At 55.2% G+C, this 26,923-nt stretch overlaps 1 protein-coding gene across 3 annotated transcripts in view; it reads left to right on the plus strand.

Annotated features, from left to right (window-relative positions):
* Positions 1–23,079, plus strand: part of UBE2G2 (ubiquitin conjugating enzyme E2 G2) — a 38,241-nt gene extending 15,162 nt beyond the window's left edge. For 2 of the 3 annotated variants that reach the window (XM_027041438.2, XM_027041439.2), the window contains exons 2-6: positions 1,751–1,786; positions 1,881–1,926; positions 15,249–15,367; positions 18,895–19,035; positions 21,458–23,079. In XM_027041438.2, coding sequence (XP_026897239.1) covers positions 1,751–1,786; positions 1,881–1,926; positions 15,249–15,367; positions 18,895–19,035; positions 21,458–21,570 — 455 coding nt within the window. In that variant the 3' untranslated portion in view covers positions 21,571–23,079. The remainder of the gene's footprint in view (positions 1–1,750; positions 1,787–1,880; positions 1,927–15,248; positions 15,368–18,894; positions 19,036–21,457) is intronic. The other variant, XM_027041441.2, reaches the window with a different exon arrangement.
* Positions 23,080–26,923: the final 3,844 nt, after the last annotated feature.

Consider the following 26,923-nt stretch of genomic DNA (forward strand, 5'->3'; position numbering starts at 1 on the left):
TTCACCCATCTTTTCCTTTGATGGTTGGTGCTCTTTGGCTTTACCTTTGTAGTTGGTCTAAATTATTTATTGTTTTATATTTCATAAAACAACTGAAATTAATTTTGGGGGGAGTCAGCTTTATTGAGATAAAATTTGCACACAATTAAATGTGCTACTTAAAATATTTTTTTTAATGTTTATTTTTGAGAGAGAGAGAGAGCGAGACAGACAGAATGGGTGTGGGGGAGGGGCAGAGAGCGAGGGAGACACAGAATCCGAACAGGCTCCAGGCTCTGAGCCGTCAGCACAGAGGCCGACACGGGGCTCGAACCCACGGACTCTGAGATCATGACCTGAGCCGAAGTCGGACGCTCAACTGACTGAGCCACCCAGGCGCCCCTCAACTTAACTCTTTTTCAAGAAGTCTGGGCTGTTCTCAGTTGTTTGCATGTTTGTGTATCTTTTAGAGTTATCTTGTTTGCATTCGGGCAAGAAGACCTGTTGGGATGTTGGCTGAGGCTGCACGGAATCTGTAGGTGCAGTTTGAGGAGGATTGAGAACTGTAATTTTGAGGCTTCCATCCATGAACTTGCTCGAGTCTCTGCTTGGGAAGGCCTTCAGAGCCGTGGCGTTCTCGCATGCTACAGGTCTGCACAGCTTTTAAAAACTTACCTGTATGTGTTTCCTAGTAGAGTTGACGTCTTTTTAAGATTGTTCTAGTTTGCTCATACATAGAAACACATTCAGTCACATGTCTGGACCTCGTAATCAGCAGTGTTGGCAAACTCACTTCTTCTAGTGTATCTTCTGATTCTTTTGGACTTTGGGCGTATGTGACGTGGCATCTGTGAGTAACGATGGTTTTACTTCCACTTTTCGGAACCTTACGGCTTGTAGTTATTTGGCAAGGGTTTGGCAATTTTATGGCCCTTCAGAGAACCAGGTTTTGGTTTTGTCTGTCTGTCTGTTTCTTGCCACATCAGCGATGTCTTGGGCGCCTGGGCCCGACAGGAAGTGCATCTCTGGCCCGATTCCCTGCTCCCGGGTGGCCACCCTTCTTGCCCAGGACCGTTCTTCTCTCGTCACTCGTCCGCGTCTGTGTGCGGGTTTGGGTTCACTCTGGAGCCTTCCACACAGAGGACGAGGAGGCCAGGACTTGGGACGGCGTTTCTCGGTGGCGGGGCTGGGCCTCAGTCTCTCAGCGGCCACTGGTCTTCGGCGGTTGCCCAAGTGCCGCCTGCTTGCTTCTTCCTACTTTCGTTCTCGGCGCTCGGGCCTGACGCTCCGTGGGGTGCCACGTCGGGGGCTCACAGATTGAGTAGAGTGGCGCCGGGGACCGACAGCTGTGCCGTGCGTGCTCCGAGTCCTGGTTCACGAGCGCCGGTCAGTCCCTCGTTGCTCACGCTCAGAAGGGCCCGTGCCGCCGCTCACAGCGCCAGGAAGCACCATCCGGTCGGAAAACTGGACGCTGGGCTTGACGTGTGAGGTTGAATCGAAACAACCGACAGGGGTATTTTTGAAAGATAATTGACCCCTTCGGTTTCTTCATTTGTCAGATGAAAGGGTTTATAGCTCCAAAATTCTACGTTTTGCTGCCATAAAGAGCCACGTACATAGTCGTTGTCGGAAACGTAACGGGAATAGGCGTTCACTTTTGACAAACGGGGTTTTAATCTGTTAATGTATATACTCCACAGTTGTTGTTTGGTTAGAATGCCAGCCTGATACTCATTCTGTTTCATAATGCTGTTGCTTTTTCATTTTGTAGAACTGACGCTGAATCCTCCGGAAGGAATTGTGGCGGGTAAGGCACTAAAGTTAGCTTCTTTGTAATTTACTTCTAATTGCCAAAGTGGCCTTCTAAGTTAATTGTGGAAAATTTTTTTTGTTTTTTGCAGGTCCCATGAATGAAGAGAATTTCTTTGAGTGGGAGGCGCTGATCATGTAAGTTAGTTATATGTGCTGTTAGTTTCCAAGACGTTATTGGACATCAGAGCCCAGAATCCAGCTAGCAGCAGGGCTGTGCTCAGAAGTCTCCGTTCGAAGAAAAGACTTCATGCACCTGTTAAATTGAGCTCTTTTTTAATCTGCTGGTCTGAGTAGAAAACAGCAGAGACGTATATCCCGAGAAATGAAAATGTTTCCTGAGAGTCCATAAAAAAGTTTTGTCATACTTTATATTTGCAGAGTTTTAAAATAATAAGTTTTGAATGTTGAGTGGCAGTGCTGGGTTAGCCTCAAACGGTATCAGTGGCTTTGACTTCGGGAAGTCCCTAGGAGCCCACGGGGTTTTTTTTGTTTGTTTGTTTTTAAACATGTATTCATTTTTTGAGAGAGCGAGAGAGAGACAGACAGAGCACCAGCTGGGGAGGAGCAGAGAGACAGAGACAGAGACAGAATCCGAAGCAGGCTCCAGGTCCGAGCTGTCAGCACAGAGCCTGACGCGGGGCTCGAACCCATGAATTGTGAGATCATAACCTGAGCTGAAGTCAGATGCTTAGCTGAGCCACCCAGGTGCCCCAAAGCCTGCAGCTTTGAAGGGGGAAAGGCCCCCGGGGTGGGGAGGGGAAGGTCCCTTGGGTGCAGGTGAGCCTCCGGCCCTGCCCCCCGTGCACCTGCGCTTTCCTCTTCCTCCTGCTCTGTCTCCATTCAGCCCCTCCTCTGCTACTGCTTTCTTCCTGTGCGTTGCATGGCCTTCCATTGTCCCTGACCCCAAGGCGTGGCTTTGTTCTAAGGAGAGCAGTGTGACTCCTGGCCCTGTTCTAGAAAGATCCTGACTGGATCTCGTGATCTTTCACCTGGTGATGTTGCTTAGAGCCGCAAATGGACCCCCTATTCTAGAGTGTTCCAGGGCCCTGTGAGCCAGGCCCTTAGATTGCCTTCTGTCCACTTCAGATGTACATTTTTGACCATTCCTAGATTTACTGTATTTTCAAATAAACGTGGTTAAGTAAAAGTTAGGAAGTTGGGATTTATCCTCAGTCTCTCAGGTTTCTCTTCGGTACGATGAGACCTCTCAGGTGGCCAGCACGTGTCGAGGCTGGGTTCTGGGGGGTTGAGACGTGCTTTCAGGGGAGGGACCGGGGCTGTGGCTGCACACGTCCTCGCGCTGTCTGCGCATTCCCGGTGCGTCCGCCACGCGAGTTCTTACTGCTTCCCGTGTTCGAGAACCACATTGCTGGCAAGTGTTGTCTGGATGTGAGATAATATGGAAATGGATGAGAAGAGGAGGCTTTTCTGATAAGCAGGATATTTAAAAATGATCAGTAAACATTGTCCAGAGGAAATACAGCACGCCTAACATTCCCTGATAATTTGTAATACCCTGATCGCTTGGGCCTGTGGTACCCAGTTTTTCCTGTGTTTAAATGTTTCTGGCGTGGGGACATCTTTACAGCCTATCTGGGTACGTAAAAGGGTGTTGTAGCTTTTGTCCCCTAAAGCAATTCTAAACGGGACGGGGCGTCTCCTGGTCAGCAGCGTCCCGCGTCCAATGGGACATGGCATTATCTGCTGTGTCGGCTGTAGGTCCTTTGATTTTTAAGGAGACAGGAGATTACATCATATGAACGTGATTTGTCACTGCCATTTTTTCACGTACCATGTCATGTGTGTCGTCTCTGTGCTAACGTGGACACAGGTGCACGGGTTCCTGTCAGTGGGCCCCCCGTCTTACACGACACCGGCCTCTGCACATCAGCAGACTTCTTTAGAAGCCCTTTAAGGGACACGTCAGGCCCTCGGAATGGTTTCTAACAAGGTGTTTGTTAAAACCTGTTAGCATAACCGTTACTAACTTTAGATCAACACTGTAAAACGAATATTTTGAAAACCCCTGTTAGCAGTTAGATGCAAAGGCAGCAAAAGCAAAAAGTAAGCAAGTAGGATTGTGTCAAACGAGGAAGCCTCTGCTCAGCAAAGGAAACCACCGACAGAAGGAAGAGGGAGCCTGTTTGCAGGTCACCTGTCTGCTTAGGGCTAATATGCAAACTATAGACGCGCCTCGTACACCTCAAAAGCAAAAAGAGAAACAGTCTGATTAAACGGTGGGCAGAGGATCTGAACAGACATTTTTCTAAGCAAGGCCTCCGGACGGCCGACGGGTCCATGGAAAGATGCTCAGCGTCACTCGTCACCAGGGGAAAGCAAATCAAAACCTCAGCGAGATTCCGCCTCACACCGGTCAGAATAGAATGGCTGTCACCAAAAAGACAAGAAATCCGAAGTGTCGGTGAGGGTGTGAAGGAGGAGCCCTCGTGCGTTGCTGGTGGGAACGCACACCGGGGCAGCCGCCGTGGAAGACCGAACGGAGGTTCCTCAGAAAGTGAAAACGAGAGCCACCCTTCCACCCGGCAGTTCTGCTTCTGGGGCTTTATCCAAGAGAAGGAAACCCCCATTCAAAAGGACGTCTGTAACCCCCGTGTGTACCGCAGCGTTACGTGCGACACCCGAGACACGGAAGCGGCCTGAGTTGGTGTCCATCGGTGGATGAATGGATGGAGGAGACTGGGGTGCGTGAGATGGGCAGAGGCGGACAGAAGGTACCGCGTCCCGGCTGCAGGCGTGTCCCGGACGTGCTGCCGTCACCGACCTCGTGGTGCGTGTCGGAGAGTCTTCAAGACGGTAACTCTTGCGAGTTGTCGCAAGAAAAAGATGGGTGGCTTTGTGTGGCGACGGATGTTCCCTGGCCTCACTGGGGTGACCGCGTTGCAGTGTCTACGGATCCAGAGTCCTCGCGCCCCACGCCTGGAACAGAATGCTCCCTGTCAGGCCTCGGTTTGAAAGGAGGTGATGAAGCTTTCTCAGCTGGAGCGCTTTTGTGTTTGAATGGGGCTTTTGCCTTCGTGTGGGATTCCCCTGCTCCAGGGTCTGCTGAGCCTGTGGGTCTTGGTCCTGTTCCAGACCCTTTTACAAACAAGAGGCCGTTTACCAATGTACTTAAGACATCTATTAAGGAATTAACTGTCCTCCCGGCGATTGGTCTCACCCTGCTTTTTGGCAGACAGCTGGCTGGATTCCGCTCCTCAGTGATAGCTCTGCTCTGCTTTCTTTTTATTCTTTGATTGTCTGCAGAGTTTCTTTGTGCGCCGGCGTTTCTAAACCCGTAACCTGCCCCGTTTTCTGGGAGGCAGGGTGCCTCCGGCTTTGCCGCCCTGCTGCTCTGCCGGGCTTCCGTCTCTTGTCAGTTGTGCGGTGGGGAAAACCACTCTTGAGGAGCTCGGGCCACAAGCACGGGGTGCCCGTTCTGTTAGGGTTCCCGTCTGAGGACGCGGGTGCATCCTTGGTGACCCCAGATCTCCCCCCGAGAGAACGGGAGGGAGGGTGTAGGATGGGAGCGGGAGAGCCAAACGGTGAAATTGCCCCCGCCGCTTCTCTGATTGAAAGCAGAAGGCAACCCCGATGGCTTTTGGCTGAGCCGAACGGCCAAGAAGGGGGCTGGGGCTGCTGCCCTCAGATGAACGGACGTGGGGGACACTGCTCGTGATTCGCGTCGCGAGCGGTCTGACCCGGCAGCCCCAGCCTTGGGGGTCTCTTCCGCAGACGGTGTTCTGAAGATCTCTGCGTGAGGTTTATTTCTGCATGCGCTGCAGTAATTAGGAAATGGAAACAACAGTGTCCAACATAGTTTATGAAGCATCCGTACCACCCAGCGTCGGAATGCCGTGTAACACCGACGAGGTTCGGGCAGAATCTCCATGCTGGCCCAGAAAGGCGTCCATCGTGTGTCATTGGGTGGACAGAACAGATTAGGGAACAGCGGGCCTAGACCAGTGCCGTCCGTGGGGATGATTTCCTGCCCCCGGGACGCTCAGTAGCATCTGGAGATAGTTGGGGTTGTCACAGCTGGGGGACTAGGGGAGTCCACTGCCAGTGTCTGGGGGGAGCCGCGGAGCACCTCGCCGCGCAGACAGCACAGGCCCGTCGGGCCCAAGATGCCGGTGCTGAGGTCGAGAAACAAGTTTTGCCTGTATTAGGTGTACAAGTTGAAGATTCTGGTGATTTTATAGTTTTGAGGCCACTCCCACAACAGTTTTACAGCATTTCCTGAAAGGTCTTCGTGCCCCCCCCCCCCCCCCGTCAGTCCCCATTCCCACCCTGAGCCGTAGGCAGCCTCTCTTCTTTTTGACCCTCGAGATGGGCCGTCCCCGGACTTCTCCTGCAGATGGAATTATAAAGCAGCCAGTCTTGTGTGTCCGGCTTCTCTCACCCTCCTGTGCATTTGCGATTCTGTCCCCTTGCTGCGGGTGGCACGCCTTCGTCTTTGCCACTGACCCCGGCCTCTGGGGGGATGGGCCGCACCTTCTTCCCCACCCGCCAGGCGAGGGGCCTTTGGCCGTTGTGACCAGTGCTGCTGCGGTCCCTCGCGTACGGCGTGGACCCCGTTGTCGCTGTCTGTGCATCGCTGGGTCCACAGGAGTGGAGGTGCTGTGACACAGAGGAAGCTGATGTTTTAATGTCTCCAGAAACTGCCAGGCCGTCTTCCAGAGTAGGTCAGAGTTTTACGTTGCCACCAGCACGGATGAGCGCTCCCTCACCCACGCCTGCCGTGTGGCTGTAGCTGCCCTGGGCGTGAGGCCACACCTCACCCTGGACTTGACCTGCGTTTTCTAAGGACTAATGGTGTTGAGCATCTCTTCATGGGCTTATTAGCCGTTCATGTATCTTTGGTGAACTTGAGAAGTTTTGCCCATTTTTAATTGGCTTGTCTTCTTTTTCTTAATTTAATTTTATCATTATAAAAATATTTATGTTTGAGAGAGAGAGAACAGGCAGGGGCAGAGAGAGAGAGGGAGACAGAGAATCTGAAGCAGGCTCTGAGCTGTCAGTGCAGATCCTCATGTGGGGCTTGAACCCACAAACCGTGAGATCATGTGGATTGCCGTCTTTTTGAGTCCCAAGAGTTCTTTGTATATTTTGGATGCAAGGCCTTTATCAGACCCGTGATTTTCACGTTTTCTTCCAGTCTGCAGCTTTCCTGGTCGTCGTCTTAATGGAGCCTCTTGAAGCTCAAAGGTTTTAATTTTGATGAAGTGCAGCCTCAATGTTTTTCTCTTGTGGGTCACGCTTTTGGTGTTGCATTACCCAAGGTTAAAAGGGTTTCCGTTTTGTATTTGTGGTTCTTCTATTGACCTTTTAAATTTTGATCCATCTTGGGCTGATTTTTTTTTCAATAACCATTTGTTAAAGAGACTGTCTTTTTTCCATTGGATGTTCTTTCCTGCTTTGTCAAAGATTAGTTGGCCATACGTTTGTGGGTCTAGTTCTGGGGTTTCTTTTCTATTCTATTCTATTGGTCTATGTGTCTGTTTTTGTGCCAATACCATGCTGTCTTGATGATGACAGCTTTGTAGTAGAGGCTAAAGTCTGGGATTGTGATGCCTCCTGCTTTGGTCTTCTTCTTCAAAATTACTTTGGCTATTCGGGGCCTTTTGTGGTTCCATATGAATTTTAGGATTGCTTGTTCTAGTTTCGAGAAGAATGCTGGTGCAATTTTGATTGGGATTGCATTGAATGTGTAGATAGCTTTGGGTAGTATTGACATTTTGACAATATTTATTCTTCCAGTCCATGAGCACGGAATGTTTTTCCATTTCTTTATATCTTCTTCAATTTCCTTCATAAGTTTTCTATAGTTTTCAGCATACAGATCTTTTACATCTTTGGTTAGATTTATTCCTAGGTATTTTATGCTTCTTGGTGCAATTGTGAATGGGATCAGTTTCTTTATTTGTCTTTCTGTTGCTTCATTGTTAGTGTATAAGAATGCAACTGATTTCTGTACATTGATTTTGTATACTGAGACTTTGCTGAATTCATGTATCAGTTCTAGCAGACTTTTGGTGGAGTCTGTCGGATTTTCCATGTATAATATGTCATCTGCAAAAAGTGAAAGCTTGACTTCATCTTTGCCAATTTTGATGCCTTTGATTTCCTTTTGTTGTCTGATTGCTGATGCTAGAACTTCCAGCACTATGTTAAACAATAGCAGTGAGAGTGGGCATCCCTGTCGTGTTCCTGATCTCAGGGAAAAAACTCTGTTTTTCCTCATTGAGGATGATGTTAGCTGTGGGCTTTTCATAAATGGCTTTTATGATCTTTAAGTATGTTCCTTCGATCCCGACTTTCTCGAGGGTTTTTATTAAGAAAGGTTGCTGAATTTCGTCAAATGCCTTTTCTGCATCGATTGACAGGATCGTATGGTTCTTATCTTTTCTTTTATTAATGTGATGTATCACGTTGATTGATTTGCGAATGTTGAACCAGCCCTGCATCCCAGGAATGAATCCCACTTGATCATGGTGAATAATTCTTTTTATATGCTGTAGAATTCGATTTGCTAGTATCTTATTGAGAATTTTTGCATCCATATTCATCAGGGTATTGGCCTGTAGTTCTCTTTTTGTAATGGGTCTCTGTCTGGTTTAGGAATCAAAGTAATACTGGCTTCATAGAATGAGTCTGGAAGTTTTCCTTCCCTTTCTATTTTTTAGAATAGCTTGAGAAGGATAGGTATTAACTCTGCTTTAAACGTCTGGTAGAGCTCCCCTGGCAAGCCATCTGGTCCTGGACTCTTATTTGTTGGGAGATTTTTGATAACTGATTCAATTTCTTCGCTGGTTATGGGTCTGTTCAAGCTTTCTATTTCCTCCTGATTGAGTTTTGGAAGCGTGTGGGTGTTTAGGAATTTGTCCATTTCTTCCAGGTTGTCCAGTTTGTTGGCATATAATTTTTCATAGTATTCCCTGATAATTGCTTGTATCTCTGAGGGATTGGTTGTAATAATTCCATTTTCATTCATGATTTTATCGATTTGTGTCATCTCCCTTTTCTTTTTGAGAAGCCTGGCTAGAGGTTTATCAATTTTGTTTACTTTTTCAAAAAACCAACTCTTGGTTTCATTGATCTGCTCTACAGTTTTTTTAGATTCTATATTGTTTATTTCTGCTCTGATCTTTATTATTTCTCTTCTTCTGCTGGGTTTAGGCTGTCTTCGCTGTTCTGCTTCTATTTCCTTTAGGTGTGCTGTTAGATTTTGTATTTGGGATTTGTCTTGTTTCTTGAGACAGGCCTGGATTGCAATGTATTTTCCTCTCAGGACTGCCTTCGCTGCATCCCAAAGCATTTGGATTGTTGTATTTTCATTTTCATTTGTTTCCATATATTTTTTAAATTTCTTCTCTAATTGCCTGGTTGACCCACTCATTCTTTAGTAGGGTGTTCTTTAACCTCCATGCTTTTGGAGGTTTTCCAGACTTTTTCCTGTGGTTGATTTCAAGCTTCATCGCATTGTGGTCTGAAAGTATGCATGGTATGATTTCAATTCTTGTATACTTATGAAGGGCTGTTTTGTGACCCAGTATGTGATCTGTCTTGGAGAATGTTCCATGTGCACTCGAGAAGAAAGTATATTCTGTTGCTTTGGGATGCAGAGTTCTAAATATATCTGTCAAGTCCCATCTGATCCAATGTATCATTCAGGGCCCTTGTTTCTGTATTGACCGTGTGTCTAGATGATCTATCCGTTTCTGTAAGTGGAGTGTTAAAGTCCCCTGCAATTACCACATTCTTATCAATAAGGTTGCTTATGTTTGTGAGTAATTGTTTTATATATTTGGGGGCTCCCGTATTCGGCACATAGACATTTATAATTGTTAGCTCTTCCTGATGGGTAGACACTGTAATTATTATATGACTCCCTTCTTCATCTCTTGTTACACATCTTGGGCTGATTTTGGATATGGCGTCAGGTAGGAGTCCAAAGTCATTCATTTGCGTTCGGCTCTCCGATTGCCTTGATGCCGTTTGTTGAAAAGGAAACCCTTTCTGCATTGAATTGCCGTGGCGCCTAGGTCAAACATGACCGTAAATGTAGGGGTGGATGTTTCGGCTCTGAGTTCTGTTCCCTCGAGCTGGGCCCGTCCTTGGACTGCTACCGCGCAGTCTCTGTTCTTGTAGCTTCCCGGTAAGTTTGGGGATTGGAAAGTGCAAGTCCTCTGATTTTGTTCTTCTTTTTCAAGATTGTTTTGCCTGTTCCCGGGTCCCTTGCAATTCCATCTGAATTTTAAGATCGGCTTCTCAATTTCCGCAGGGAAGCCAGCTGGCATTTTGATAGGGATTGTGTGGATGAGGACTTTGACAGTCTTGAGCGTTCTCATCCGGGCATGTGGCATGTCTCTCCATTTAGTGAGGTCTTTGAGAATTCCTCTCAGCAGTGCAATGATACATTTTTAATTTGAAAAACCGAACTTTGTGGATGAAGGTATGTGGGTTTATGCACATGGAGACAGGCTTGGAGAACCCACACTTACCTGTGTCTGCCTTGGGGAGGCGATTCCGGAGGGAGCGGAGTTTTCTATACCTCACGTATTTGACTGTTTTCCAAAATATGTTTCTCTAGTTAAAGTCCGTTCATTTTGTAAAAGTTGTGTGTCAGAATTGACTATGAAATTCTTGTAATGATGGACTTATTTAGTGTGCTTTTAATATAGTTCAAGCATATCTGATTACAAGTTTTCAGAGACGTCCATATCGCAAAACAGAACAAAATACACCAAACCCAGGGTATGACTGCAGCCTCCTTCTGGACAGATTGAATCCGAGAAGACTATATGGGAGAGAACCCGAGTTTGCAACTGCCATGGTTTCCCAAGGCGGAGGCCACCTGTCCTGTCCCCGTCCTTCCTGCGCTTCTCACCGTTGGTTTTGTACCTGGGAATTAGTGGGCAGCACAGAGCACAAGAAAAAAAAACAAACAAAAACGCAACAAACCCGCCATCTGGGTCGATCCCAGAGACCCCCCTGGGCGCCTGCTTCTGGGCGGCCGAGCCCACCTTCTCCTTTCCCCAGGGCGCTCCCTGCAGGTTGCGCTTCCTAGGGCACCTGCTGTCTGTCCTGCTCACTTTGCCGCGGCGGGGGGCCTTCCTGTGGCTGGCGCTCCTCCCGCACTTGCCTGGCTTGAAGCCCAGTGGCCGGAAATACAGGCCGGGAGCTCGGCCTTCAAGAGCGCCCCGCACGGGTGCGTGGCCAGCCTCCTGCCCGGGTGAGTGGGGGGGGGGGGGGGGGCCGACTGCCGAGCGTGAGGGCAGGAGGGACGTGGCGCCCCTCCTGGCCCGCCTGCTGGGTGCCCTGTGCACGTTCAGCAGCCTGAGGGCCACGGGGACCCATCCCTTGCCAATGGAGGGTGTCTCTGAAGCAGTGTACCTTTCCCTCTTGGGCCTCAGGTGGTTGTGACTTTGGGGAATAATCGTCCCTTAGTAATCCAGTTCAAGTCCAAGTGCTAACGAGTGGTTTACAGTCTCCATTACTTAGAGCCTTGTCATACGTGTGTCGTATGTATTGTCCTTGTGCCGTGACGGACTTGGAAAGGAGAACAGGCAGCTTCTTCAGCACCTGCCACAGCCGAGTGACGTGCAGGCCGCCGTCCTGGAACACGCCCTGTGGGCACACGGCTGGCTCACTCACACCCGGACACACCTGGGTTGCACTGCCGAGCCCGCTGGTCTCCCTGTGCCTTCAGCGTGCTGCCCGCAGCATGTGTTGTTATCCGGACACGCTTTGAAGTGGAAAGTAAGGAACGACGGTTTTCGTTTTAATTTAGTGTCCGAGACTAAAGGAGCATCTCTCCAGTTTTCACGGACTCTGCAAGTAACAGCGTTTTCGACGGTGCGTGATTGCTGGTGCCACGTGGCCCTGGGCGCGGGGCGGGTCAGGCAGTTGCCCCCTCAGTACTTGCTGGGTATGTAATTCACCCAGGCCAGCAAATCAGAGCGAGCTGTCGGACGTGCAGTGTCCTTTCCGGAGCAGAGCGCGCGCGTCACGCTCTGCTCTGATTCTGGTCTCAGAAAGTGAAAGTACTTCCTTCGGGAACGGCGTAGCCATTATTTTAATTAATTGGTGGCCAGCAGTTGGCAGCCTTTGAAGAGTTCCGTTTGCTTTAGGTAAATCTGTTTCCTTTCGTCTTGTACTTTCCTTTTCCTCACCTGAGGATTTGTGAGACGAGGCCTTCAGCGAGAGAGAGGGGGGGCGCCAGGATTTGTCCAGAGAGCGCACCGGCTCTGTCTGGGTGTCGTTTCGGGAGTCAGCCCGGTGGCGTTTTCTGGAGTCGGCAGGCACGCCCCTGCACACGCGGGCCCCCTGCCTGCTTGGCCCAGGCAGCGGGGCGGCCTGGAGGAGGAAGCCCTGGTTTTGAACCAGTAGCCGACCGGGGACTTTTGAAAACCGCTTTGATGCTTGAGATGTGGGAGCGCTTCAGGAAATGTTTGGTCGCGCTCCTGAGGCCACGGACGACCCACTGGGCTCTTTTAATGTTGAAGAAAGCCCTATCGTGAGAAACGCAGCCCCGAGCGAATTCCGTTCGGTTCATTCCAAAACGCCACCCAGACGTCGTTCCCTCTTCTGACTCGGACGTGCCAGAAGTACCGAGGCGCGTGGGCAGGCGTTCCCGACGAGGACGGGGTTCCTTTCTAGGGGAGCGTCCGCCCAGCCTCCCGGGTTAGCCGTTCAAACTGCCTTCTACCCCAGACCTCAGCTCTGCCATCCGCTCGTCGAGCCTCCCAGCTTTGCCTCCCGGGGGGGGGGGGGGGGGGGGGGGAGCGTGAGCGCCGCGCTTCCGGGCACCTTCCGTCGGGGGCCTGGGGACAATGAAAGGGGGTGCTCATCGGCTGCCTGGGGCTCCTCTACCAGAAGACGTGCGTGGTGGTCTCCTCCTCGGTCTGTGCCAGGCCCGCGTGCAGAGGAAGGGGCCTCCAGGACGTCTGTTCAGGGCGCACGGGGTGGCCTGGGACCGCCTCGTCCGGCAGCCAGGCGGTGGCGGCGGTGGCTCCCCGTGCCGCCTGCAGGCCCTGCCCTGGACGGACACCGGCCCGGCCCCACACTCGACCCTCTTCATGTGGCTTCACCTGTCCTGCTTTGACGCCAGGGCTCTGGGCGCTGTCATGACCCCCTCCTCCCGTTTCCCCCCGGTTTCTCCAAAAAGTAGCAAGGACGCAGTTTTCAGAATCATGGTCGGTCTCTTAAGTTGAAAAAAATGGACTCCAAAAAACGCTTTTTACCATGTTCTTTTTTTTTACGTTTTACTTATTTTGAGATAGAGCATGTGTGTGCATGCCGTTGGGTGAAGAGCAGAGAGAGAGAGAGAGAGAGAGAGAGAGAGAGAATCCCAAGCAGGCTCTGCACTCACAGTGCAGAGCCTGATGTGGGGCTTGAACTCACAAACCGTGAGATCGTGACCTGAGCTGAGATCAGACACTTCACCCACTGCACCACCCAGTTGCCCCCCTCCCCCCTTTAACAGGTCAAACCTTGTTCTTGTTTTGACTGTTTTGCCGCAGCCCGGCCCTCCTTCCCCTGGGACGCAATCCTGGCATCCACTGCGGTGGTGCCAGTGGAAGCTCTGAGTGTCCTCACCAAATGGTAGAGAAGCCCCCTGTGCGGCTTCTTCGGGGATTCTTTGTCTTTTCCCGTCAATTGTGGAGAGAAATATTGTTCACGATATTTGCAAGTTTATTTTACTGAATCGAAATAGTATTATTGACTTAAAATTTGTGCTTTGAAAAAACGATTTTAAAAAAATGAAGGTTGTCTTGGAATAAGCGTATTTCAATTATCGTCTCCCGCGCCACGTCTCGCATTCATCTCGAAACGCAGCGTGTCTGCCGTGTCGCGCCTCCTGCAGCGACTAGGGCCCGGTCTCCACGCCCGGGTTGGCGTCGTAGAGCTCGTATTACAGGTCGTGGCTTAGACAGGCACTCAGTCGGGCCCAGCAGCTCACGCGCGGCCGGCTGTCGCCACACATGTTCGGCGTCTTATTTTCGAGGCTTAGGTAACCTGTCAGCCGCTCTAACGCGTGTTCCCTAGGGGCGGTTTGTAAGGGGGAGTCTTTCTGTCTTGAGCTGGGGCTCTGCCTCTCCGCTGCCCTGTCGTGCACACGGGCCAGGAAATAGTGTTAATTTACACATACGGTTTTAAAATCTGACGGGGCTTAGGAGTGGTTTATTCCATTTCTGCCATTTTCCACGTGACGAGGCCGTAAAGCCAGGCAGACAGGCGTGCCGGTGACCGTGTGGCGCGGGCCGCGTGACAGGCACCCGGTGCAGGCCCGCGGGTCAGGGCTGGCCGTGCGTGTGCACACACCTGGCTGTGCGCGTGGGCCTGTCGGGGATCACCTGTGTGCTTTTCATCCGGTCCTTGAAGGTTACAGAAACCCTGCTTCTAAGGCACACTTGAGGGCGCCTGGGGGGCTCAGTCGGTTAAGCGTCCGACTCTTGGTTTTGGCTCAGGTCATGATCTCACTGCCGTGGGTTCGAGCCCCACGTCGGGCTCTGTGCTGACAGCATAGAGCCTGCTTGGGATTCTCTCTCTCTCTGCTCCTCCCCCGCTCATGTGCTCTGTTTCTGTCTCAAATAAATCAAACTTAAAAAAAATAAGAAAAGTAAAAATAGCCTTCGAAGTAAAAAAAAACTCTTAACCCCTATCATTTAATATGATAGTCTTTCTCTAACGGGCATAATCCATATCCTTACTTGAAGGTGAAATGACGGCAAACATACAGGCAGTTTTCAAGGTCCTTGGGTTTTGCAGCTTTGCCCGGAGCCCTCTCCTCCGATCCCGGCTCTAGAGAGGCTCTGTCTGCTGCCCCGCCCTTACCTTCGTGAGCGCAGAACCTGTGCCTGCAGCGTGGTCTCTGTGCTGGTACCTGGGACTCCAGCCAGGTTGGGGCGGGACAGTGAGCGTCATTTTCCACTCAGGAGAACATATCGGCGGGGCACCTGGGTGGCTGAGTCGGTTTAGCGTCCGACTTTGGCTCAGGTCATGGTCTCGTGGTCTATGAGTTTGAGCCCCACGTGGGGCTCTTTGCTGACGGCTCGGAGCCTGGAGCCTGCTTCGGATTCTGTGTCTCCCTCTCTGTCTCTGCCCCTCCCCTGCTCACGTTCTGTCTCTCTCTGTCTCAAAAATAAATAAAGATTAAAAAAAAAAAAAAAGAAAAACGTATTGGTTCATCACTGTCATGTATTCACATTCATTCATTTACTTGTTTTTAAGAAACAAAGGAAGAAACTCTCAATATAATTTATTGTCAAGTTGACCTACCGTGTATCCAGTGTGCTCTTGGTTTTGGGGGTAGACACCCGTGGTTCGTCGCTCACTTGCTCATTGCTGTTACTTAACCTTTCCACGTGCGTTTGTGAAACACTAGGAACTTCCTCAGCTGGCCGCTGCAGTGAGATGCTGAGAAAACTATTTGCGCTTGTGTTTCTGTCTTCTAGGGGCCCAGAAGACACCTGTTTTGAGTTTGGTGTATTTCCTGCCATCCTGAGTTTCCCACTGGATTACCCATTAAGTCCCCCAAAGATGAGATTTACCTGCGAGATGTTTCATCCCAACAGTAAGTGCTCTGGGGAGTGGCTTTGATGGCACCGGGCGAGGCACGGGGTTGTGTGCGTGTGACAGGTGCCCTCAGCGATGGTGCCACATGGGAGATGCTGTGTATGTTTTGAACTTCCGTCACTTAGTCATGGTGGGATTGACATCAACCGAAAAGCAGGGTAACGGAGATAAAACAAAATGTGGACCTAACACTGGGTGCCATTTGACCCGCCCGCTCCTTCCGGTGGGCCCGTGAGAGCGCGGGCGTGCACAGAGCGCTTTGCGGGCCTCCAGCACGGTGTGGTGTTCGACAGTGGGGGCTGGTCAGAGCAGACTAGGTTTGCAACAACAGATGCCTGGTTAGTCCGTATGTTAGAGCGCTATAGAGAGATTTTAGATGCTCTAGGATAATATTTAATGATATGGAATGGTATTTGGTCCATACCGAATGAGAAAAGCAGGTCACTGCTCAGGCTTATTACAGTTTACTTGTTTTTTTTCTTAATTTTTTTTTAACGTTTATTTATTTTTGAGACAGAGGGAGACGGAGCATGAACAGGGGAGGGTCAGAGAGAGAGGGAGACACAGAATCCAAGTCAGGTTCCAGGCTCTGAGCTGTTAGCACAGAGCCCGATGCAGGGCTTGAACTCACGGATGGTGAGATCGTGACCCTGAGCCAAAGTCGGACGCTTAACCGACTGAGCCACCCGGGCGCCCCTACAGTTTACTTTTTTGAAAAAAATTCACATGTAGATATGTATAACTGGAAATGTAACACGAAAATGTTGAAAGTGATTCTCTTTCCAAAATGGGATCTCTTTTTTATTTGTTTTTGGTTAATCTTTTTTCTAAAATAAACGCATTTTTTAAGAAGAGGGGAAAATACAGTCACTAAAGAAATTCATTGGGCTTAAGTTGGAAAAGTGTCTAGTAGCAGGAATTGGAATTCTTCAATAGCTGTGGTTTTTATTCCTGGAGAATTAGTAAGAAAATATGTTGTATTTTAAGTGATCATATTCGGATAATATTCCTCTTTATAAGTGATTGATTTGACTCAAAATCGTGATCTTAACAGTTGAGAAGAAAAGTAAGTAAGATACACCGTTTTGTAGAAATATTTTATATGAAACGAATTCCTTTTCCTATGCTTCTCTGCACATAAGATAGCTGACGGCTAATTGAACTCATGAGAGCATTTCTAGAACTTTCTGAGCCTTTGACACCTCTCAGCTTACAAAGGAGTCCACTTTGCACGGTCTCCTCTGGCCCGCACCTGCCTGGGCACCTCCTCTTGGGAGAGCTCTGCCCAGATCCCGCCCCCCTCAGTGAGGGGTCTCAGGATTGCCCGCCTGGGGAAGCGCTTCCTGCTGCTCCTTTGAAACTTCTCACTACACTGATGATACATGTGGGTCATCAGTTCCCTCCTCAGAGAGATCGTTTTCAAGTGCTCTCTCATGTTAATGCAATTCTGCGTGCCTGGTAGGTACCCAGGACTACCCCTTCCTTTGCGAAGGCTGGCCACGAGGTGGCAGGGCTTTGAGGCCGGGTGACGCGTGCACGTGGGCATCCGTCACGCTGCTGTTGACTTTGGCGTGTGTTCAGGGTGTTCTGTAATGCAGAAGTAAAAATACGTGACAGTAGATGGAGTCGACTGAAGAAGTCCGCAATTTCAAATCGATTAACCAGAAAACGGAACTATAAAGAGGATTGTGGGCAATTAAAAAGTAATACGATTATATCGAAGATACGCACACTCTAGAACCGTGCTGGTGACGCGGTGTTAGAGGCAGATGTGGCTGTGAGCTGACAGTTTGATATTGTGCTGAGGGGTTGTCACGTTCAGGTAATTCAAGTAGTTTTAAACTTTGGCTGTCCTCTAAGTGGATGGGTGTTATTTCTATCTTGTGAAAATCATTTTTGAGAACTATTTAGGTTTGCCAATGACGTGAATATTGACCAGTCCCTAAATGCTTTGAAAGAATAATGGAGTACATCTACTGAGACTTGCTGGGATACAGGGGTGAACGGATAATAGAAGGTGGGGGCCTTGACCATCACGAGCTGCCAGTCTGAGGGCAGAGGTGAACACGGTTGGACGAGTCCTACGGGTAAATAGGAAGTCACACCAGGAGGCCAGGGAGGGGCCCCGGGCTGGTGGTGGTCAGGCTCACGTCTGCAGGAAGAGCCGTGGGAGTTAACCCAGTGACGTGTGAGAGGCGGAAGTGTGTCTGACTCGTGCAAAGGCCCCGCGCAAGGAGTGAAGGGGCCAAACGGGTTCAGGCCCTCTGGCCAGGAAGAAGGATTCTGATACTTGTGTGGGAGGAGTGGAGATCCACTGAGGGAATCAGAGTGAGGGAGGGAGTTGTGTGGCCAGTGTGGTCTTGGAAGGGTCACTGGCTGTGGTGTAGAGGACAGACCGCAGGGCTGGGACACAGACGCGGCGGCCTGGGGAAAGAGAGGCCAGCGGTGCGGAGCCGAGCACAGGCGAGACGAGGGAGGGATTGCAGGGGGGGCCCGGTGAGAGAGGAGGCGGCAGGGACGCCGCCGCCTCCGTGTTTCTGGGTTTGTGCTGTCACCGTGTGTTGTGACACACTGTCACCGTTTGGTGCCACCACCTGGAGGAGGTCCGCTGAGATTGGACACCTCACGGCAGGGATGCCGTCCGGAGCCTTGGGCGCCCAGGCCCTGGGCGTGGGCACCGCCGCTGGGCCCCCTGACGCCCCCAACAGCTGCGCACGCGCTCTCCGTCCGAGACGCACCGACCGTAGGCAGCTGGGAGCAGAGTGCCGGGACGGGGATGGATGGACGCGCAAGGAATGAGGTGCCACAGGAGGCACCGCTCCGACCCACCCGGGTGTCTCAGTGGTCATGGGGTTGTGAGCTCACGAGCAAAGGGGAATTACTAAAATTCGTCCTCACCTGTCTGTTGTTCGTGTCGTTATAACCGGAAGGCCTTGCAGTTTGACAGTTGAGTGCCCGACTGGACTCCCCGTGTCTGCGTATGCGCTGTGCCGTCTCAGGACCCGCCCTGTGTGCCGGAGGAGTGACGGTGCCTGCGGCACCCTCGGCGGGACTGGAGACAACCGCGAGCCGGAGACGCAGTTCCTCCCCAGACCGTGGGCGTCTGGTTCATGGCGCTGGGGCGGGTTAGGTCGGACACAGCTGACCTCCAGAGGCGCAGACGGCCATCCGTCTCTCTGTTGGAGCGAGTTCCCTGGAGAAGTCGGGACACCTTCCTCCTTGGATGGCACGGCCTTCATCCTGGCTCTGTGGACGTAGGTCTTTGCGGCCTCGCTCAGGGCTTTCGGGGCGGAGTTAGGAAAGTCGCTCTGGAACCAGCTCTGGAGATTACGTGCGTTCGTTTGGTGAAACGTCTCACGGCCAGATAATCCTCCCTTTCGTCCTTGGGGATTGAGTGGGGCCTCGTGGCCGTGAGCGTGGCGCCCGGGGCCCGGCTCTGCTCCAGCCGTGCCCACGGCTTGCCGTCCGCGTCCGCCTCGCCCGCTCTCCGCCGTGGGGCTCACCCGGTGTGTTTTGACCCCACAGTCTACCCCGACGGCAGAGTCTGTATCTCCATCCTCCACGCGCCGGGCGACGACCCCATGGGCTACGAGAGCAGCGCAGAGCGGTGGAGCCCCGTGCAGAGCGTGGAGAAGATCCTGCTGTCGGTGGTGAGCATGCTGGCAGGTAAGGCCCACGGCCACACGGCACGGCGGCTGCCGCGGTCTCCCGTGCGCGGTGTACGGACGGGTGCGGTTTTCTACTTCCTCGCCGAATTCTTTGTACCTGCTCGTCCGCGTGTCGCACGCCTGTCGTTCTTACGGGTCTCAAAGATGCCTTCCCGTTGTGTGTATCGTGTGTTGACCGGAACTAACCGTGCCCCGATCCGCGGGCACCGCGCTCACGCGGTGGGTGTTTACCGGGCGGCCTGCTGTGTCGCAGACGCCGGGCCCTGGGGGGTCCAGCTCGGTGCACCCTGGGCCCCACCTTAGGGCCTGCTTTCTGAGGGGACTTTGCAGGCCCAGCAGTGGTTGCCAGTCACCGACAGCTCCTCAGATGCAGGGACTGTGGGGCCAGCTCCCACGACGGGACTGGGTGGGAGGAGTTGCGAGCACGTGGGAGGTGACCGGGGAAGGGGGGCAGCTGAGCCTCGAGGGGGCCCTGCCGGGACCGCTTACGGCTCGAGCTCAGTGGGGGCAGGGGCCAGGGCGCCCTGTGGAAGTGTGTGCTCACCTGGGGCCCAGGCCTCCGTGCGGGTGTTAGACCGCCAGCCGTGCCTCAGAACGACCGTCCCTGCAGCCGGGTGCCCGTTGGGCGGGTGTCCCCGTGGCCCGGGCGAGAGGACGAGGGCTTCGAGCAGCTGCAGGGCCAAGAGCCAGGGTGCGTCTGGGAGACGCGGGCTCACGGGCGTGCAGGGTGACGCCTGTGTTTCTGACCTGAGTGCCTGGGTAGAGGAATGCTGTTTCTGGGGACAGGAATCTGGGGGGGGAGGGTGGCAGGAATGGGAGGAGAGTCCGGGACGTAAGTGTCCATCCTTGGTGGCCGTCCCCCCTCGGGAGCCGCTCAGCCAAGGCCAGGAGTGGGAGCGAGGGTGCGGGGTCACGTCTGGGGAAGACAGTGGGTGGTGAGCAGGACAAGGGGGTTGAGGTACAGAGGGCGGGCGGGAGGAGAGCAGTCCTCAAAGAAACGTAGGGAGGAACGATGCGGAAAACCGGGAAGAAGGGGAACGGAGGCGAGTCGGGGGAGGGCCGACGGTGCCGTGGGTGGCCCGGAGGAGGAGGCCGGCGGGGTCCTCGGTGGGCCCCTTGGGTCCCCGCAAAGTCGCGGACGTCAGTTTGAAGGTGGAGGCGCCTCGGCCTCAGTTCACACGCCGAGTGAACGACCAGGCGAGAGGCGACGTCGTCTCCGGCCGTCCGCGGTAAGTTGCGCCCTCGCAGACGTCGTTTCTTTGGAGGTTTTGGTGTATTCCTCACACGCTTCTCTCACAGCACGTGTCCTCTGTCCTGACCTCCCTCTTCTCCAGCTCTGTCCCCACAGCCAGCGCGGCCACGGCCTGCCCCGCTCGGCGCCCTCCGGCGCGCTTCAGGAGACCGAGGCCCCCCCTGTCCACCGTGGGCCGTGCGGGCCCTGGGGTTTCCGCGTCGCAGATGCGGGGCGGGGAGCGGGCCCGGCCAGGGGTCCTCTGAGCGCACGCCTTCCTTGGGGCCTGCGGGACCACCGGTCCTCTGCCCCCTCCTCTCCCGTTGCCCACCTGGTAGCACCGAGTCTGAGACCACGCGTGGTCATTTGCGGTCTGTAGGCCCACTAGGTGGTACCCTCTGAGGGCCCGTGTCACCGTGTTCTCCGCACGCCTGGTGCCCTGCACGAGGCCTCACGCACAGGACCCGGTGGGGAAAGGCTTGCTGGGTAAAGGGAGGAAGAAAGTCATTGTGGGTGGCGGAACGGAGGCGGCGTGCCCGCAGAGGGAAGCCAGGCCGGGGCACGAGGGAACCGCTCGGGTCGTGCTGGTGGCCGCGCCGGCCTCTGGGCTGCCTTTTCTGCCTTTTCTGATGCAGCGCATTCCATTCCCCTGCCCCACAGGCCCCGCTGCCTCTTCGTGTGCGTCCTGATTTGTCTGGAGCGCCTGCCGGGCTCAGGCGTCCCCCTCGGCCGGACGTCGGCCTCGCAGGGTCCTTCGGCGGGAGCCGGGTGGGCGGCGGTGGGGAGGAGTGGGCCACGCAGAGCACCGACCGTGAGGCCAGAGGGGCGGGCGGCGGGTCGTCTGGAGCTCACTGCGCGGTGGGGACCCCGTGTTCCCAGAGCAGGACTGAGAACGCAGGCTGGCTCTCGGAGACCCTCGGGAGGCAGGGGTCACGAGGGCGGGTCTTCATGCGGTGTCCCTGACCTCACGCCGCCTCCGGCCTCCCTGTCCCGCGGGTGAGGAGGCTCCCGTCCGTCTTTCAGAGAGCTGATCTCCTTCCCTGGCGGTTCACAGACACCAGCACCTGTCCTTCGTGTCTGGGACATGGTTCCAGAAGGATCGCAGGTGTTCTCGAGTGAAGCGGGAGACCTCGCCGGGCCCTTGCCCTCTGGCGCCCTTTCACACGGCGCGCCTGTCCGTCTCTTTCAGAGCCCAACGACGAGAGTGGCGCCAACGTGGATGCTTCCAAGATGTGGCGGGACGACCGGGAGCAGTTCTGCAGGGTCGCCCGGCAGCTGGCGCAGAAGTCCCTGGGGCTGTGAGGCCCCGGCCCACGCATGGACACGCGCGGTGACAGTGGCACCCTGTGCCGGTACCCAAAAAGGCGAGCTTGCAGAAGCACAGCGTCTGGTTTTTCCCTGCCTTTCCCGCTCCAAACAGGCTTCTCTTCTGAACTGGTGATTTATGTAGGATGATGACGCCGGGCGCAGTTTCCCCGTACTCGCGTGGGTGGTCGGAGCCCTCGCCACTGCCCCTCCCAGCCGGGGCCCCGCACGCCCCGTCGGTAGTGGCTTCCCTTCCGTCTGCCGGGCAGGGGGCAGCCAGAACCAGTTGTCCTTCTGAAGAAGCAGCAGAGGGTGGGCGGGACAGCTCTGGCCTTGCTCCCTGCGTGCCCCAGGGGGACGGCTGTCTGCGTCCCTGCTTTCTAGTGCTTCGGGGGTGTTGTCCTTGTCGTCTGGTTACAGCTCTTTGTCGCGCATTACAAACTATCACACTTAGAAATGCTTTCAGGAAATAAATGCTTTTTAAAAATGTGGATTAATGAAAAACGGGGTGTGTACGAGAGAGGTTTACTGCTGGTCGTAAGGACTGACCGCTTCTTCCTGGTCCCGTTTAGCGAAGAGGTACACCGATGGCCGGGTTTACTGGCGCATCACAGGGCGGGAGCACGCGAGACTGGACGTTTTGGTCAGTGTCTTCTGGACGCACAGGGGTCTGTCTTTTCCACATAAACATGGGGAGACGTTCTGTACGTCGTGGCCGCAGCAGGAACGTTCGTTATTGAGACCGTTCTTTTCACTTGGGGCTGGAAGGGAATGTGCACCCCTAGTGAGCGCAGAGGCGTGCCTTATCCCAACCTTGACCGGGGCCCGGGGGCGGGGGCGGGGCACTCAGTGTGGGGTGTGATGTCCCTGCCCTGGCACCAGGGGCTCCGTTCTAAGCAATAACAGATCTGTTGCAGAATCAAGTATTTGGCCTGTCAGACAGGTTACGTCTAAATAGGAATTTCTATTTTTGAGATGGGGGACAGTCTACAGGACATACCGTGGGTTTTACTTCTCATCCTTCTCTCCTCAGTCGCGTGTCCAGCGGGCGGGAGTCCGTCTCACCGACACCTGACACAGGGTTGCTTGGTGTTCACGAGACTGGTGGACGGGGCTCCGTCCATGCTGGCTCTGTAAGGAAAGCAAATTCTTTCTTTCTCAGAAGGGAACCACTTCAGATTTGGAATTCAGTACGAGAACTTGTATTTGGAAGGGGATCAGGAAGGGAGAGGGGTTGTACCTGAATAGTATTTGCGGGCGTATTAAATGAGACGCGGCCCTCTCCATGGAGAGGGAAGGACTGGTCCGTGGATACGGCTGGTGTGCGGGCGCTGTGGCCACGGGGTTTCCATGAAATCTGGAGAAGGGAGAGAGGCGATCTCTTTGCAAGCAAAATATTTTTATTCACTTGTATTTATTAAATGGAAACAAAGAGAATCTCATGTCCTTACTTTGTGGTGGAGTTTAATTACTCTGTTAAAAATAAAGTTATATATTTTCCCCCTATCCCGTACCGTATTTTTCCTTGTGGACTTTTATGTAACGCTACAGAATTTTGTGTAATCCTAGAAAACCGAAACTGGTTGTGCCCCGGGTCGGTGCCAGAGGCCTCGCAGCGAGGCGTGGCCGCAGCTGGAGCCCTTCGGGGCGCCCCTTTATTCTGGGGACCCGTGCCCTTCTTCCTCTCCTCCCCCTGCCGTGCTCCTTTGCGGGAGTTCTGGGTTCCCTAAGGGGCCCGGGTGTGCGGTTGGCGGCGGGGGCACGGGGGTGTGCGTGGGGCATGGGGGATGTGTGCGGATGTGCGGGGGCACGTGGGGGTGAGTGGGGGTGTGCAGGAACATGGGGGTGCGTGGGACACAGGGGCGTGCACTGGGGGCACGTGGGGGTGCACGGGGGAATTGGGACACATGGGGGGTGTGCGGGGACACGCTCTCCCCAGCCTCTCCCTGGAGCCCGGTGCTTCCTGCCACTGGGCGGTGAGGAGAAGCCGGGGTGATGTTGAGACCACACGAGTTCTGCAGACATCAGAAGGCAGGCGACTCTGGCCCGAGCCTGCGGTGACTGTCGCTGTCGAGCTGGCCCTCGAATCTGGTTACTTACCTGGTGAGTGAGGGCACAGAGGCCTGTTGGGAGGCTGGTCACTGGCCGGCTTCTGCTCTGGTGCTGCCCTCCCAGCTGCCTCACCGGCAGCCAGAAGCCCTGCTGTGTCCTCCACTGGGTGTGGAGTCCTGCCGACCCTCAGCTCGGAGAGGGAGTCCCGTGGCGGCCGCCCGCAGCGCCCCGTGCGACCCAGCCAGCCTCGTCTCCTGGACCCCAGGTGGGTGCTGGGCCCTCGCCTCCACCTCCTCCCGCCCGCCAGCCCCCGCTGCCTCTGGCTAAGCTACTCGGAGTTTCTGTGGCCCCTGCTTCTCCTGCTTCCGAGGGGGGGGCCCGGGAGCCCTCACTGACCTGCCCCCCCCGGGGCCTCCTCACCTGAACCAGGAGATACTGATGTCTGGGGCTGGGCTAGGGGGCGGGGTCAACACCGGGACTCCGCGGAAGCGCGTGCTTGCGGCAGGTGGCCGCGCTGGACGTGGGACACGTGTGGCAAGGCTCTTGTGCCCTTACCTTCCCTTTCGCTTGAACTGTGTCATCTCACACTGGGACACTCTAAGCGAAAGGAACCGGTGTTTAAACCACGAAGGGCGCGAAACACACAGATTCCCAGTGGAGTTGGGTCTCCTGGCACGGTGAGGGGGGCGGGGCCTGGGGACCCTCGTGGGCAGCAGCCCCGCATGCCCCCCCGCCCAGTGGATGCACAGGTCATGGAACCCCTGCCTTAGCTGCACACGAGGGGGCCTCTGTAGTTCTGGCTTCTCCCCTGGAGTCCCAGGGCATTGGGTCCTGCTCAGAAGGGGCTCAGTGCTTGGGGCTGGGAGAGGCCGGGCCACGGCCTGGCGAGGGCGGGGGTCTCAGTTGGTGGGAGATGGCGGGACCGTGCTGTCTCTCTTGAGGCGGCTGCTGCTGCCGTAGCCGCTGACCTGCGTGCTGGCGTCGGGAGGTGCTGAGCCCCTGTGTCGCGCCGGCCCCGCCGTGGGCAGGCAGTTCGCGCAGCTGTGGGGCCGCCTGCCTTGTCAAGGCCGGGAGCCGGGCCAGCGGGTCTCAGAGGGCCTGGGCCCTGCCGGCTGGGGGTCGTGGCCCTGGAAGCTGCCAGGGTGACGGCACGGGCTCGCCCGCGCGGGGCAGAGGGGAAGGGTCTCCCACGCTCCAGCGGCGGGTGCTCGGGGCCTGCTCCTCCGGCCCCCGTGGTGAGCTGTGTGTGCCCGCCGTGGTCCCTGGACTCCTGCTTGCCGCAGGCAGGCAGTGCTGACAGGTTCCTTCCGTGGCGTGCGTGTGCACGGGTTCACCTTTCTGGCAGCGGACCCGCTGTTGGAACCCATTGCGCTGGACACGAGAGGCTGACGGCTCTTGAAACCCCGGGTAATGCGCGAATGGACTGGGGCACGGCCCACTCGGGGACTCTCCCGGGTGTCTCCCTTGGACCAGTTCCCGCCCGCTGGGCCCTGGGCACCTCCTCCCCGAGCGTGCCCCCGTCGCCATCAAGACCTCCATCAAGACTCGTTCCTGCACACGCGCTCACCCACCGCTCCTCCACGGCAAGCAGCCCCTGGAGCTGTGGGGGCTGGTTCCCAGCCACTTCCCAGGAAGCACGGTCCCCGGAGGGATGGCAGAGGCCGCGCCCGCCCGGGGGTCCCGCCGGGGGTCCGCCCATCTGGGACCCCAGAGCAGCAGAACCCGGCGCCCGCTGCCGGACCGTGGTGCTGCTCTGTTTGCTGCCGTGGCGGCAGCTGGGATGCACCTGTGGCAAGAACACCACCCCTGCGACCGGCGGGGCTGGGTCTTGACGACTCGCGCCCTTAGCGTCTCCTCATCGCGAGCCTGCCTGCAGAGGCCGCGGGGCTGGGTGGCGATGCTGTGGCCCCGGGGGCCTGGGGAGCTGTGTTCCGGGCTCCAGCAAGGGGGCAGGGGTGGTCATGTCTCTGTGGTGGGCCGGCCCCCCCACCTGTGGCACGGGTCCTGACCGTCTGTCGGCACCCGGCGGGCTCAGGAGAACCACTAGAGGTGGGCTCGGTCCGGGTCGACGTGCCGCGCCCTGGGAGCAGGACGGGGCGTCACAGCCAGCGGCCTCCCGGCCAGAGACCCTGCAGTCAGCCCACCTTCCCCGGGGCTCCTGGCGAGAGACTGACAGGCACAACCCCCGTTCGGTGTGATCGGGGAGCCTGGCCCCCGGCACTCGCTGGACACGGCCCGCGGACGCGGCTGGCTGTCACAACGGGCAGGTGTGCGCGCCACGGATTCCAGCGGCAGAGGTGGGGGTGCGGCTCAACCGCCTCAGGCACGGCCCCTCCCTCCCTCCCTCCCTCCCCCCCTCCCCCTGCTGTGGAACAGATGGGGGAGGGGCAGTGGGCTATGAGGCGGGCGGGGCCGGCAGAGACAGGGCTGTGCGTGACAGGTGGGCCCCAGGCCCAGGGGGCTTCGCGTGCACACTCACAGCTGCACGCTCACACACGTGCAGACCTGGTTGTGTAGCTACGTGCATCTGGCGTCGGGTCACAGCAGACACGCAGCACGACCCTGTCCCAGTGCTGCAGGGAGCGTGGCCACCGCGTTCTTTACGCTGCTGCCCCTCAGGGAGCGGCCGGGGCTGCCCGGGGCTGAGGGGACACGTGCAGAGGGGGCTGTAGGCAATCTAAGTGGCCCCATAAAGCACAAGCCTCGCTGCCTCACCCCACCCTCCCAGGAGCCACAGGGAGCCGCCTCGCTCACCCCCGGGCGAGTCCCGGGTACCCCCGCTCCTGGTCGTTCCTGGGGTGCGGCTGAGACGTGGCTCTGTGACGCGTGCCGTCCTGCCAGCCTCCCCCGCCCGCGTCCCGCAGCCCCTCGTCCTCCCGGTTAACTTAACCTACCAGTGGGTTGGCTACACCTGCGGGTGTTCTGTGTGCAAGCCGTCCTCCTGTTTCTGGGGCCGTCCAGCGTGGTTGGGGTGCGTCCTCCCCGGAGCACGCGGCCCACGTGGGCCGGCTCGTGTCCTGTCGCGTGGCTGTGTCCGTCCGCGCCGGTGAGTGGGGACTCGGCTCTTCCCGGCTTGTCGTGTCTTAGTTTTGGCATCGGAGTGGCACGGGCCTCGGGGAGGGACCGTTCGTTCTTTGCTCCTGCAGGACAACCCGTTCCTGGAGAGTTTATAGGACTCAGGTGTGAACCCTCTCGGCTCTGCTCTCTTTGGGGAAAACTCCTTAACGTTTAAAGCATCTATAGCCTTATAGTTAAAGTGGATTTCTTATAGATAGCGTAAATTTGGGTCTTTTAAACT

This window comes from Acinonyx jubatus, chromosome C2 (genome assembly GCF_027475565.1).
Source record: "Acinonyx jubatus isolate Ajub_Pintada_27869175 chromosome C2, VMU_Ajub_asm_v1.0, whole genome shotgun sequence".
Classification (NCBI taxonomy): domain Eukaryota; kingdom Metazoa; phylum Chordata; class Mammalia; order Carnivora; family Felidae; genus Acinonyx; species Acinonyx jubatus.